The sequence below is a fragment of the Chanodichthys erythropterus genome, chromosome 1 (genome assembly GCF_024489055.1).
Source record: "Chanodichthys erythropterus isolate Z2021 chromosome 1, ASM2448905v1, whole genome shotgun sequence".
Classification (NCBI taxonomy): domain Eukaryota; kingdom Metazoa; phylum Chordata; class Actinopteri; order Cypriniformes; family Xenocyprididae; genus Chanodichthys; species Chanodichthys erythropterus.
The window spans coordinates 10,901,104-10,913,984 of record NC_090221.1 but is presented as its reverse complement, the minus strand read 5'-3'; the positions used below and the strand labels follow the sequence as shown (position 1 = coordinate 10,913,984).

At 37.5% G+C, this 12,881-nt stretch overlaps 1 protein-coding gene across 4 annotated transcripts in view; it reads right to left on the bottom strand.

Moving 5' to 3' along the window:
* The window catches only part of ebf1a (EBF transcription factor 1a), a 135,799-nt gene that overhangs the window by 48,552 nt on the left and 74,366 nt on the right, over positions 1-12,881 (bottom strand). For 2 of the 4 annotated variants that reach the window (XM_067387729.1, XM_067387715.1), the window contains exons 7-8: positions 2,650-2,731; positions 1,528-1,675 (exon numbers count right to left, since the gene is read on the bottom strand). In XM_067387729.1, the coding sequence (XP_067243830.1) occupies positions 1,528-1,675; positions 2,650-2,731 (230 nt within the window). The remainder of the gene's footprint in view (positions 1-1,527; positions 1,676-2,649; positions 2,732-12,881) is intronic. The other 2 variants (XM_067387737.1, XM_067387725.1) reach the window with 1 other exon arrangement.

Sequence of the window (12,881 nt, the reverse complement as noted above, 5' to 3'; positions counted from 1 at the left end):
GCTCGCGCTTGCCTTGAACAGCATAAACAAAGTTCACACAGCTAATAAAACCCTCAAAATGGATCTTTACAAAGTGTTCGTCATGCAGCATGTCTAATCACGCAAGTACAATGTTTATTTGGATGTTTACATTTGATTCTGAATGAATTTGAGGCTGTGCTCCGTGGCTAACGGCTAATGCTACACTGTTGAAGAGATTTATAAAGAATGAAGTTGTGTTTATGAATTATACAGACTGCAAGTGTTAAAAAATGAAAATAGCGAAAGGCTCTTGTCTCCGTGAATACAGTTAGAAACGATGGTAACTTTAACCACATTTAACAGTACATTAGCAACATGCTAACGAAATATTTAGAAAGACAATTTACAAATATCACTAAAAATATCATGATATCATGAATCATGTCAGTTATTATCGTTCCATCTGCCATTTTTCGCTATTGTCCTTGCTTGCTTACCTAGTCTGATGATTCAGCTGTGCACAGATCCAGACGTTAATACTGGCTGCCCTTGTCTAATGCCTTTGAACATGAGCTGGCATATGCAAATATTGGGGGCGTACATATTAATGATCCCGACTGTTACATAACAGTCGGTGTTATGTTGAGATTCGCCTGTTCTTCGGAGGTCTTTTAAACAAATGAGATTTATATAAGAAGGAGGAAACAATGGTGTTTGAGACTCACTGTATGTCATTTCCATGTACTGAACTCTTGTTATTCAACTATGATGAGGAAAATTCAATTTTTAATTCTAGGGCACCTTTAAGAATATTTAATAGATTACAACAAGAAAAAAAAGATTAAAATAAAATCTCTTGCAGTGCATTTCCTTTTTTCCCATTAGCAAAGCATTAAACTGAAGGGTTCTCCAGTGGGACTGACCCGGTTGCATTTTATTTTTTTGTATTTTAACTCACCCGCATATAAGCACCACTATTTTTTTTTGAGTGTGTTTATTTTGTTCAATATTGAAATGCTTGAGAGACAACTGTAAGCCATTAGTAGGTTTATTTGTGAACATTATCGGTCTATCAGTGTTAGATCCTTGTTTTGTCCCGACCTTTCAGAACAATCTTTTCTTCTGGACAATTGAAGATGTGGGAGGGCTCAGAAAAAGTGAAATCACTATCTTTGCAATACCATTTGTTGACAGTTGGATAGAAATTGCACACTTCAGCTTTAAGCTGTTGATGTATACAGTGCTAGCCATGATTTGAAACCATCTGTGCTCATGTAGCAAAACCATGAAACTACATGGAGTGGGACAAAGTGGCTTAGTTTTGCTGAATGTGCTTGGCACATTGCTGCTATTAGTTAGCTGTGTGCAAATAAAAGAGTTTGTTGTGGAGAAAAGCACAATGAAAGATTTCACAATGGAAGTTACACAGACATTGCAATTGTGTAACTCTTTGTCTTTCATTCCTGCTGTCTGTTTCCCCCCCGTTTTTCACATTGTGAAAAATGTCTAACTTGTGTTCTTTATTTCTCAACAAAGTGCATGTTGATAGACATATACAGTACGTACACTCACCGTGTTCCAGATATGACGGAGTTCCTTCAGACGGGTCCATCCTGCGAGCTCTACGTCCATGTTTAGAGTTATTATGTACAAACATGTTATCAGACACAGCCAGGACATGTCCGTCCACGCTGACTGTCGTAGACACCACCACCTGCAGAAGACGAATAATGATTGTACTTCACTTGACCCACAAAGACAAACTCTGTCCTTGTATACAAATTAATACGCAGTTCAAACTAACAGCTGAAGTGTTGGAGCAGCACATACACACGGTATGAGTGTAACTGCTGACTGACAAATTGACATACAGGCACATTTCACCACAGAGCCTGGAACAATGACAGCAGCTAACAGCTCTCACGGAACTGAAGACATAGACTAGAGGTGTCTCACAGCAACTGAGGAGCCTCTTGATTTAAATGGCTCTCAGGCTTTGAGAGGTCTCTCAATCTCAAGAGAGGAAGAGGCTTGATGAGACTTGGCAAACACCGCTTACATTATCCCAGTTCTGGGCAGCCTCTTCATATGCTCAAAGCTTCTTTTTTTCTCTCTCTTCTCTCCATCAGTGTGTCTTTATATGTTCTTACAATTTATCTGTTAAGAATCCATTCTTCAGGCTCAAATTACTACAACCTTTTTAGTGAAATAGTGAGTGGTCAACTGAATGTGTTAATTCAGTGTATTTAATAACATAACAAATATAATCACAATAAAAGTTATAATTTTATAGCCACTTTTTGTAATATCTATTCAATGATTTTCTAATGTAATGTCTTTGAAAGATTGTAACTTTTTTTTAATCAAATATTGAGAAATTAGATTTTTTGTGATTAAGTTTATCATGTAATTAGTTATATTAAGAATGTTAATAGATTAAAAAAATATTTCAAATATATTTTCCATAAAATCATTTCCTATATTTGAATTTTCAAATACTATCTGATAAACATTAATATAATAAATTAATTAATCACTAATATAATGATGATTGTAAAGTTATTTTTATATTGTTACTAATTAATGCGATAAACAATGCAAACGCTGTGTCTCCATTAACATAAATTGCTAAAATTTAAATTCTGTCACTGTAGTCTGGAAGGGTGAGCAGAAAGGATGCGATCCTACCTGAAAGCGCCGCATGTCTCGTGGGTTCCCTGCATTCTTTAGGCAGTTCTGGTTGCATTTGAGGAAAAATTTCAGGAAAAACCTGGAAAAACACAGAATAAGAGGATTTATGAAGTAAGGCCAAGTCTGAGGTAAAGATGGCAGGGTTGTGTGGTATTGATATTGACCACATTAGAGCTATGTTATGTGCCACCCTGCTAGATGAGGAGTTAACCTACTGCATCCTCCTACTCTATGCATTCTTAAGGTCATAGCTACATACATATCAAACACATACAATGAGTAACACACTGGTCTAGAAAATGGAGACCATCTGTCGTGAGGCCAGAAACATGCCTGTCAGCAGTGTGAAGAAGAAGAAAACAGAAGAAATATCAGGAGAGATTGTAATGTGTTGTTGAAGTCACTCCAAAGAGCACCCAGATTTTCATTGTAAGGTAACAATAGTAGATTTACTTCTGAATTCTTATTAACTATTATTAAGAAATGTATAAAGATGCTAGACGCATCTACTCACTGTATGTATTTGTGCTCAACTTCCCAGGAGAACATCTAATATTGTGAATGTTACTGTGCCATACATCAATTAAATTAATAAATTGTGTCTCAAATGATTTCTAAGTGTTTATTAACAGTGTTTTAATGTTCAATCCAGTGGGCTTGTCAGATCTTGTATGGCTGTGACTCAGCGTGTTTTCCCTCCTTCTCTGCAGTCTGAAATCTACAATATTAATTAGCACAGTGGGGTTTCTCTCTTTTCTCTTCATTCAGGGTTTTCTGGTTCACTGCACTGGTATAGTTGTCTACAGCATCTATCCACTATTATACGTGATGTCTGTCACTACTCACACAAATGCATTGACACCCCTACACAAACAGAAATCCTTCACTTACTTTCAGTAGCTTGCTGGTCACATAGTTATGGTACAGTTGTATGCCACACCTATTGGACTATTGGATCTACATATCCATCATCTTCACTTAACAACACACTTTTACTAAGCTTTTGAAATGAAGACAAACTTTACTCCTATTGATTTTATATACACTACCATTCAAATGAATACTTTTATTTAAAAAGGACACACTAAATTGATCAAAAGTGACTGTAAATACTTAAGTTACAAAATAAAAAAAAATCTAATAAAATGGTGAGCATAAAAGACTTTTAAAGAAATAAAAAATTTTTGTTTAGATAAATGCATGCATATATAGATAGACAGACAGGGCTGTCTTGAACGGTTAAAGTTTTTTTTTTCATAGAATTTAGTTTTTTAAGGGGTACTTAGACTTTTAAGGCTAGTATGTAATAGCTTATATAAAAACAACAGAAGTCTGTGGAAAGCCTCCATCATGATTGATAGAAAAACAAATGTATGTGTGTGTCTGTGTGTGTGTGCAGCTGGCTTGTTAGCAATGAAGGAATGCAAGATGCATAGTCTGTGAGCACTGGTTGGAATTTGTATAGGATAAGAGGTCCAGGTCTTATCCTTTGCTCTTTAATCTACTGTTTGTGTCACCCTGCTAACATCTACACAGTACACATCCATGTGTGTCAAACCATTCAAGCTTTTAGTAGCATGTATATATATATACATATATAAAATCATATATGTATATGAAGACTTCAGATGCCAAAGCCTCTAAGTGCCATCTGGAATTTTCTTCTAAAATGAGCGTTTTTATCAGGCTCCTAGGTTTAGGTTCAGTAATTTCACTTTAATGGCAATCAACAAGTCCTTTTCATTGCCTTTAAAGTGAAATAACTGAACATAAACATAGGAGTCTGATAAAAAATATCATTTTAGAAGAACATTTCAAATGGCACTTAGAGGTTGGAACTCTTCATATATATATATATATATATATGTGGGTTTGTATATAATTTGTATGAAATATAGATCAGATCTAGCATTTTGCAGCTCAATGGGTGCATTGATAAAAACATGTTTGTGTGTGTGTGTTATCCACATTGTTGTTTGGGTAAACAGATTAGTGCTACAGACCTCGTCTATAATATCATTTAAGAACTCTAAGCCGTGGTTTCTTCCCCGCTGATTCCCTCTGCCACTGACCCTGTCTGAGCTATCCTGACCTGTCCCTTATTCTTCCATGCTCTCGCTTTCCTTCTCGTTCTCTCTTTCCTGCTTTGTGTGGAGATAAGTCTGGGCTTAACCTCATCGCTGACATCACGCTCTCATAGTCCTCCTAAATCCCCTGCAAAACCCTGGGTGCCCTCACTTTAGGAAGACATCCTTTGTCTTTCTTTCACTCCGCTCTACGGATTTGTCCTTCTGGTCTCCTAACCACACGTCACGTTCACATAAACACTCACTTATAGTTTTTAGAGCCCTCATCCACATGTGTAATGTGTATATAGTTTGACTTTGTTGACCCTATAGCTCCATTAGCAATAGCAAGAGTACTCCGATGCCTGCTGAACAGGGAGGGTACATGTAATCACACGTGTAATGTTTAATAAAGTGCTTACTGTCCCCTCCGTAGGGCACTTCGGACAGGGACCTTATGCTTTTAGAAGAGATTGGACGGTACGTCGCAAATGGCACGGCTAAGAGCACTTCAATTAGAGAGGGCTATTACCACAGTCAGCGTGAGGAAGAGGGCAATGCTCCAAGTGTCTGATGGGTAGGATGAGTTTGAGTCAGAGCACAGAGCCTGACCTGTCATACATACTGCTCTGCTTAATAACTCTTACATTTTACTTTTAGACACATCAGAGCGGCTGCTAATGAAAGTGTAACTGATATGGAAAGAATACAGACGATGGTGTGAAAGAATGCAAGAGTGATTCACTCTCTGATTCACAGAATTCCATGCACTGTTTATTGCTCCATACAGTGATTTTAATGTATTCCAGTGATGGTAAAGCTGAATGTTCAGCATCATTACTCCAGTCTTCAGTGTCACATGAACCATCAGAAATCATACTAATATGCTGTTTTTTTAGCTAAAGAAACATTTCTTATCAATGTTGAAAAATGTTGTGCTGCTTAATATTTTTGAGGCAACTGTGATTTTTTCAGGATTCTTTGATGAATAGAAAGTTCAAAAGAACAGCATTTATTTGCAACAATATTTTTTTAGCAATATAATGTCTTACTGTTAGGTCCAGAAAGATACTAGATACTTAAGGTCCAGGAAGATACTAAAGACATTGTTTAAATAGTTGACGTGACTACAGTGGTTCAACCTTGATGAGAATACTTTTTGTGTGCAAAAACAATAATTTATATAACGACTTTATTCAACAACATCTCTTCTGTGTCACTCTCGTACACTATTTATGTTCAGCACTTTCAGGTTCTACGTCAGAACAGCGGCTTATTATTGGCCGGCTCCTGCATCAGCATCACACGCATGTGTCTTTATGACCTTTCTGGACCTTGAAAGTGGTGGTTAAATTGCTGTCTACGGAGGAGTCATATACATCATCAAGAATATCTTAATTTGTGTTCCGAAGATAAACGAAGGTCTTACGGGTTTGGAATGACATGAGGGTGAGTAATAAATTACAGAATTTTCATTTTTGGGTGAACTAACCCTTTGATATTCTTTTAAAATTTTAATTATATATTTTTATTTATTTATTAATATGAATATAATTTGTGTGATTTTGATTATTTAAAATATGTATGTCTTAATAACATATGCATGCCATAATAATGGCAATAACTACTTGAGAATTTTACACCCCAGTGTAGTATTTTTTTGTAGTATTCAGGTGATGTGCAGTGACTTCTGGGATATTTTCCATGTCCACTTCCTGTGATGTGATGTATTGATGTAATATCGTTCCCTATGCATTTTGCAGTGCCCTTTAGGCTGAAAAGAGATGGTCAAATACCCTATGAAGTTCATTTAAAGAGAGGAGGTAAGAGTGAATGTCAGGGCGAAAAAGAAGGAGAACAATGAATTAAAGCAGCAGTCTAGGGCTGATGGGGTTGGGGTTGGTGAAGGCAGGGTTAATGTAATCCTCAACAAATTGACCTTTGACCTCAGTCTGTCTAGGGGTCACATCTGTCCGCTCAGCTCTGGCCCATTAATTAACTCTCCTGCAGGCTCACCTGACTCGGCCACTCGGCCGTTAAACCTTCAGTGTTGTTCTCCTCGAATCTCACCAGAGGAAAGATACGCAAAAAACGGTTTTGCTAGACGTGAAATTCAATAGTTACGAAACATCCACACAGAAAAGTGGTCTTTACAATCAGACACCCACTCAAAGTGTGACGATCACAGCACTTTAATAAACAGAAAAGCATTTGGAAAAATTTTCTGCTGCCCCTCATCGAGTTTGAGTCGCTCCTAAAAAGCACGTCAAATGAAATCAAATTGCCCCCTGTGTTTGCAATGATACTTGTAGCCCAAGTCACTAGCACTATTGATTTAAATGCATTTAACTGTAGCTGTGAGGGTGGTTTCAAATGAATGATAGCGGCGTGCGAAGAGAGCGGCCGATCTGGAGTCAGCACTAACTGCGGCAGCATGGCATAAAAGCATGTGGCATGTGTGAGTATGGTATTACCCACACTCTCAGTAAATGAGACCAAGTCAACGGCACCAGCCATCAATTATTCAGAGGCTGAGATGGCAATTATGGCACTGAGCACAACCAACATGAATATTTTATGAAGGCTAACGCAGACCATAAGAGTGTGAGAGGGGGAGACTGAGAGAAAGAGAATATAAATGTGCCCATTTCTGGGAGACACAGCCAATGCCAGTTCTTGCCATGGAGCGACACTCAAAGTGCCATTCGGTATGGCATGATATCTTTCTTCATCCGCTCTCTCCTCACCTTACACCATCTTATCTTCATTCCCGTCTCCCAGAATGCCTCAGTGAGACAGCAGCATGAGCTGTCTTAATGGGAGCAGGGGCAGATGTCCTCTCAAGGCAGCTCTCCATTACCTCTACTGTGTGGGCACGATAGGAATGTTGCAGTTGTTTAAAACACAGAGTTTGAGTTGTGGCTAATTGAGTAAGGCGACACCATGTTGATGAGTGATAGGCTAATCTTCTGAGCGGCAGCGTTAAAGTCAGCGGCCCTGTAACACGCTGTCCATTTCAGCCTCTGTTTGTCATTCGCTCTCTCTCTCTTTTTTAGCTCCCTCTAGAAAAACATATTGCTCATGCTTTGAAAATATACACGTGCATCGGTTAGCCTCCCTCCTGAATGGTGTCTAATTTTCTCATAATTCCTTCAAGACCAGATAGTGCAAATAAAATAATAATAACGCACGGGTAGAACAATCTGACAGCTACAAGTCTAACCTTCCCCTCTCTCCGCCTTCAGGCAAGCTGAGACCAGTAGGCATGTTGTGCTGACAGCTCTAAAATTGCTTACAATACACATCTCCAAAAGATCTGTCCCAGGCAAAAAAAAAAAAAAAAAGAAAAAGAAAAAGAAATATCACCAGCTTGCTTAGCTGGTCTTTCAGATGTCTTATTTTTCCCTCCTCCCTCCATTTATTATGGCTGGATTTCTGCACTGGCCTGTGAGTTTGGTGCCAAATGCAACCGAAGAACTATTTCAGAAAGAGAGAGAGAGAAAAAAGAAACGGCAAGCGAGCAAAGAGAATTCTCTTATCATAACATCAGAGCAGAAGAATTTGCACTCTCTGTCTTCCATTGTCTACAAATGTTTCCTCAGAGTGATTCAGTCACGAGTGTTTTGTTGTTGTTGTTGTTGTAGCATTATTTATTTTTAGTCCTATCTTGGTGAATGTGAGTGGATTGCTTTGGTACACAATGTATTTATTTATTAAAAACCTCTAATCTATCATGTTCTATATTAAAGGTGCACTACTGTTTAAAACTTTGGAGTCAGGTAGAATTTTTTATCTTATATTCAGCAAGAATGCACTTTAGACTTTTATAAAGACTTTTATAATGTTAGAAAAGATTACTGTTTCAAATAAGTGCTGTTCTTTTGAACTTTCTATTCATAAAGGAATTCTGAAAAACAATATTAGTTTCCACAAAAATATTAGCAGCACAACTCTTCTTTTTCTTTTTTTTATAACATTGATTTAACATTGATAATAACAAATGTTTCTGAATGATCATGTGACATTGAAGTAGTAATGATGCCGAAAATTCAGCTTTGCATCACAACAGTGGTTCCCAAACTACTCAGCATTTTGTTTGTGTATCCCCTTTTGTCATCTCACATACCCCCAGGGGTACGCGAACAAAATGCTGAGTAGTTAATTTAATTCTACCTTAAAATAATATTAAAACCGAGCATGTATTTCTAACTGGCAAAATGCCGTAAATCCAGTACATTTAATCAAACTACCTCACCATTTGCAGTCAAAAAAGATTGCATGCACTTTAAATCGCGCTAAATTACTGTTGCTCTCGACAATGCACCTTTGTAAAAGTGGGGATTTAGCACTTACTCACATGAAGAACAAATATAGACACAGATAGTAAATTGATATCGATTTAAGACTCAAACTTTCATTGATCCAAAAACATACCTTGTTTGAGTTCTTGTATTTAATATTGATAATGAGAAAGAATGCAACTGTTCCCAAATATCCACAACTGCAAACGTGACATTATTATACATAGGTCAAAAAACAAAGCGTGCATTTTAAATATAGTACTGTCAGTATTTACTCTAGTTTGCAACGGAAAGAAGGATGGTAATGCCTTTAGGGAGTACTCCACTCTAAAAAGTTTGGGAACCACTGCATCACAGGAATAGACTACATTTTAAAATGTTTTATAATAGAAAACATTTATTTTAAATTGTAATAATATTTCACAATATTACTGTTTTCACTGTATTTTTGATCAAATAAATGCAGCCTTGGTGAACATAAGAGCATAACGTTTTTAAAAAAGTCTTACTGACTCCAAACGTTTGAGTGGAGTGGGTAGTATGTATACGTATATATGAGATGAAGACTAAAAAAGTGGGTTTTTGAGATCACGTGATCAACCAAATACCATTTGTTTCATATGGTTAACCCTCCTTTTATTGGACACTTTCACTAGTGAGTCATGGCTGACTGCAAATAGCAATTTCTACAATGGCATCACGTGGCATTGTGTTCGCATTATGCTGTATCCATGCCACTAGTTGTCAGTATAAGTCCAAGACAACTCTGTGTTGGCCAGCTAAACATTAAAAAATACCTTTGAAGGATCATAGTATATTCTATGCTGACTCCAGAGAGGGTTCAATTAATGAGGCCTGTTCTTCTCACTATGCTGAAGCTCTTGAGCATTAACCATTTTGAATTGCTGCATTTCCTCTCTCTGACAATCCACTGGAGTCTTATGTCATTACTACCTGGGCTGTGTCGATTTAAGAGCAACGAATGGAAGACGCACCCTCTACGAAATAACAATAAAGAGTTGAGTGAGACAGAAAGAGTGAGCGAGAGACAAAGAACGTGAAAGAGGAGAGCGAGGAGAGAAATTTCACATCAGACAGCGGGACCAGACCCAGGAGACGAGTGCAGTGTAGATGGGAGAATTATTTTACATAATAAATGCTTCAAATTCAAGCCTGTAATTGATAGCTGAAGCCAGGCAACGATGTGCAGCCACCACACTTGGGTTTTGGGGAGCTGTCAATCAAAAGCTGCCACTGGAGGAGGGATAATGATTGTCATATGACAACTGCCTGATTTAATGTAATCATTGCAGCTAAAGCTATTGTTTACGAGTGCCAGTCGAGGTGTGTGAGAGAGCAGACCAGCAGTAGTACAGCAGTTGATGGTGTAATAAGTCAAACTTCAGTTAAGTAGGGGAGGGTTTTTGAGAGTCGAAGTGGAAATATCTGCTCCTACTCCCAGTTTGCAGCTGTTTCGCCCATTTTCTGCTGAGATTTACACATTAAACCCTTCCGTCTCTGGCTTAACGGATATAATTGACTAATTCAGCACAAATGACCCTAGTTTTAGCTAATCATACAGAAAGCTATGGACAAACAGATATATTTTCTGTAAACAGCCTCTGTGCATTGGCCGTGGCACAAATGAATTGCACCGCTCAGAGGGAAATACAAGATCGCACACAATAGATTCAACCCAGTGTGAACTGCACAAATAAAGCAACTAAGGTGGTAAGGAAAAAGTATATTAAATTCATTCTGTTGTGCATAATTTACCAATCTTAAACTAAATGTACAAGAAAAGAGAGAAAGGGAGAGTGGGAAAGAGACACAGAGAGAGAGAGAGAGAGACCACCCTCCTGTATATTTCAGAGGCTGTAGGCAAACACCTCAATAATTCATGATGGAGAGATTGATTTTTTTCCTTTGGCAAGAGGCAGCAGATGTGGCAGGGATGAAGGAAGGGAGGGATGGATGGAGGGAGGAAGGGTGTGAAATGGAGGGGTGGTGGAGGGACAGCGCAGGCCTGAGGGTCAGCAGCCAGTGGGATCATTAGACTGCCTACTTTTTGTGTGAAGACTGGAGCTTTACAGCACACTGTTACTCACTGCCACAGGGCTAAAAAAACTGGCTTGAGTAATACGTAGCTACTCACACAACCCTATATTCCCTAAAAACACAGGAACAGAAGGATGCAGTCAGATTAACCTTAAAGGATTATTGTTTTTGACCTAATGCTATGAATCTGATAACCATAAAGAATATTTTTGACTCAAAACAATGCCATACGGATAGATACATCACATTCCTTTCTGGTATCTTTGTGGAAGTAAAACTTACTTTTTTAGCTTTTTGTGACATTAATTTAATGATTGTTTGTTATAATTTTTCATAGGCATGGCTTTATGTAATGGGAACACTTTACAATAATAAGGTTTAATTCGTAATTATAATTAGTTCTTGCATTAGGTATCATAAACTAACAATGACATTTGCAATTAAATTTTTACAGCATTTATTAGGTTAAATTAATTTATAAATGAAGTATATTTAATTGTTAATTAATATTATTCATAATATATGAAGAAATGTTAATTTATACTTCAAAATTAAATTGTTAAAATGTATTATAATATGTATAAATTAACATTTATCTAGATTAATAAATGGATATTTTTCTTCTTCATTGTTTTATTTATTGTTATTTCAAGTTAGTGATTAAATAACTGTAATAACTTGTATTGCAGTGTGTTATCATCTAAATACTTGTTGGATGACTGTCGAAAAATGATCATCTCTCACCAACCAAACAATAAGATATAAGCTGTTGCTGCAAAAAAAAAAAAAAAAAAAAAAACATATTTTTTGTGATTTCACTCAGATTGGATAAAAAACCCAAAATAATCATGTAAATACCCCATGAAACCATTATAGTGGCTTTTAGAGCATGTGTGGCCATCCATATTGCAGTGCATCCCTAATAGCCTCTGATTGACAATAGCAAATCATTGTTTAAGGCTTTGGCATAATTTTTTTTGAAAAAAAAAAAAAAAAAAAGATTGACTTTGCAAAAAGGATAGGACTAGTCTATGAAAGATGGAAATGTATAGCATGGAAGAGGAGAAGCTCTGTGGGTTGAGCTAGAGTGGGACGGCACTCGTTTACTGTGCTTTGATACAGAAATGATGAGGTTAGAAAAAAAGAGCAGAGCAGAGAGAAATGTAAAGGAGGGACTCTGTTCCCCCTCGCGTGTCTGATGGAATCAACTCTCTGTGGGTGTGACGGGACGGCAGGTGAGGCTTTGAGAGCGAGCGACATCCTTTTGTCATCGCCTGCTCTCACAAATAATTCATGGCATCAGAAGGAAGGGGAGCGAGGGAGGCGTATTGACAGCTACCACTTCTACTTGCCTTCACCTGTCTTATTCAGTCACCCGCAGATGGGACGCAAAGGACAGAGGGACCTTTTCACGAAGAGCGCTGTGCTGCCTTTCTCTTCCACTGACCTAATTAGAACTCACTCGCTCCCTAACTCCGTCTCCTCTCATCTGGCGTGTCCCACTAAAACCTAACCGCTCATTTAACCCACAACAAAGGGGGTCCAGGTGCAGATGTAAAATGCCACGGGGAAAATTTAAAGTCAAACTCAGGCTTTCAAAATAAATGAATTTAACTGTTTGTCTGTTTATTCAATGTATCGCTAATTAATCAAGTTGTTCTGTTTGCTTGATCATAGGTGTCATGTACACTCTTAAAAATAAAGATTCCTTTCAATTGCACAAAAAGGTTCTTTAATTCAGATTATTCAAATGGTCTTCACACTAAGAAACAAAAAATGGTTCTGAAAAGAATGGTTCATATGA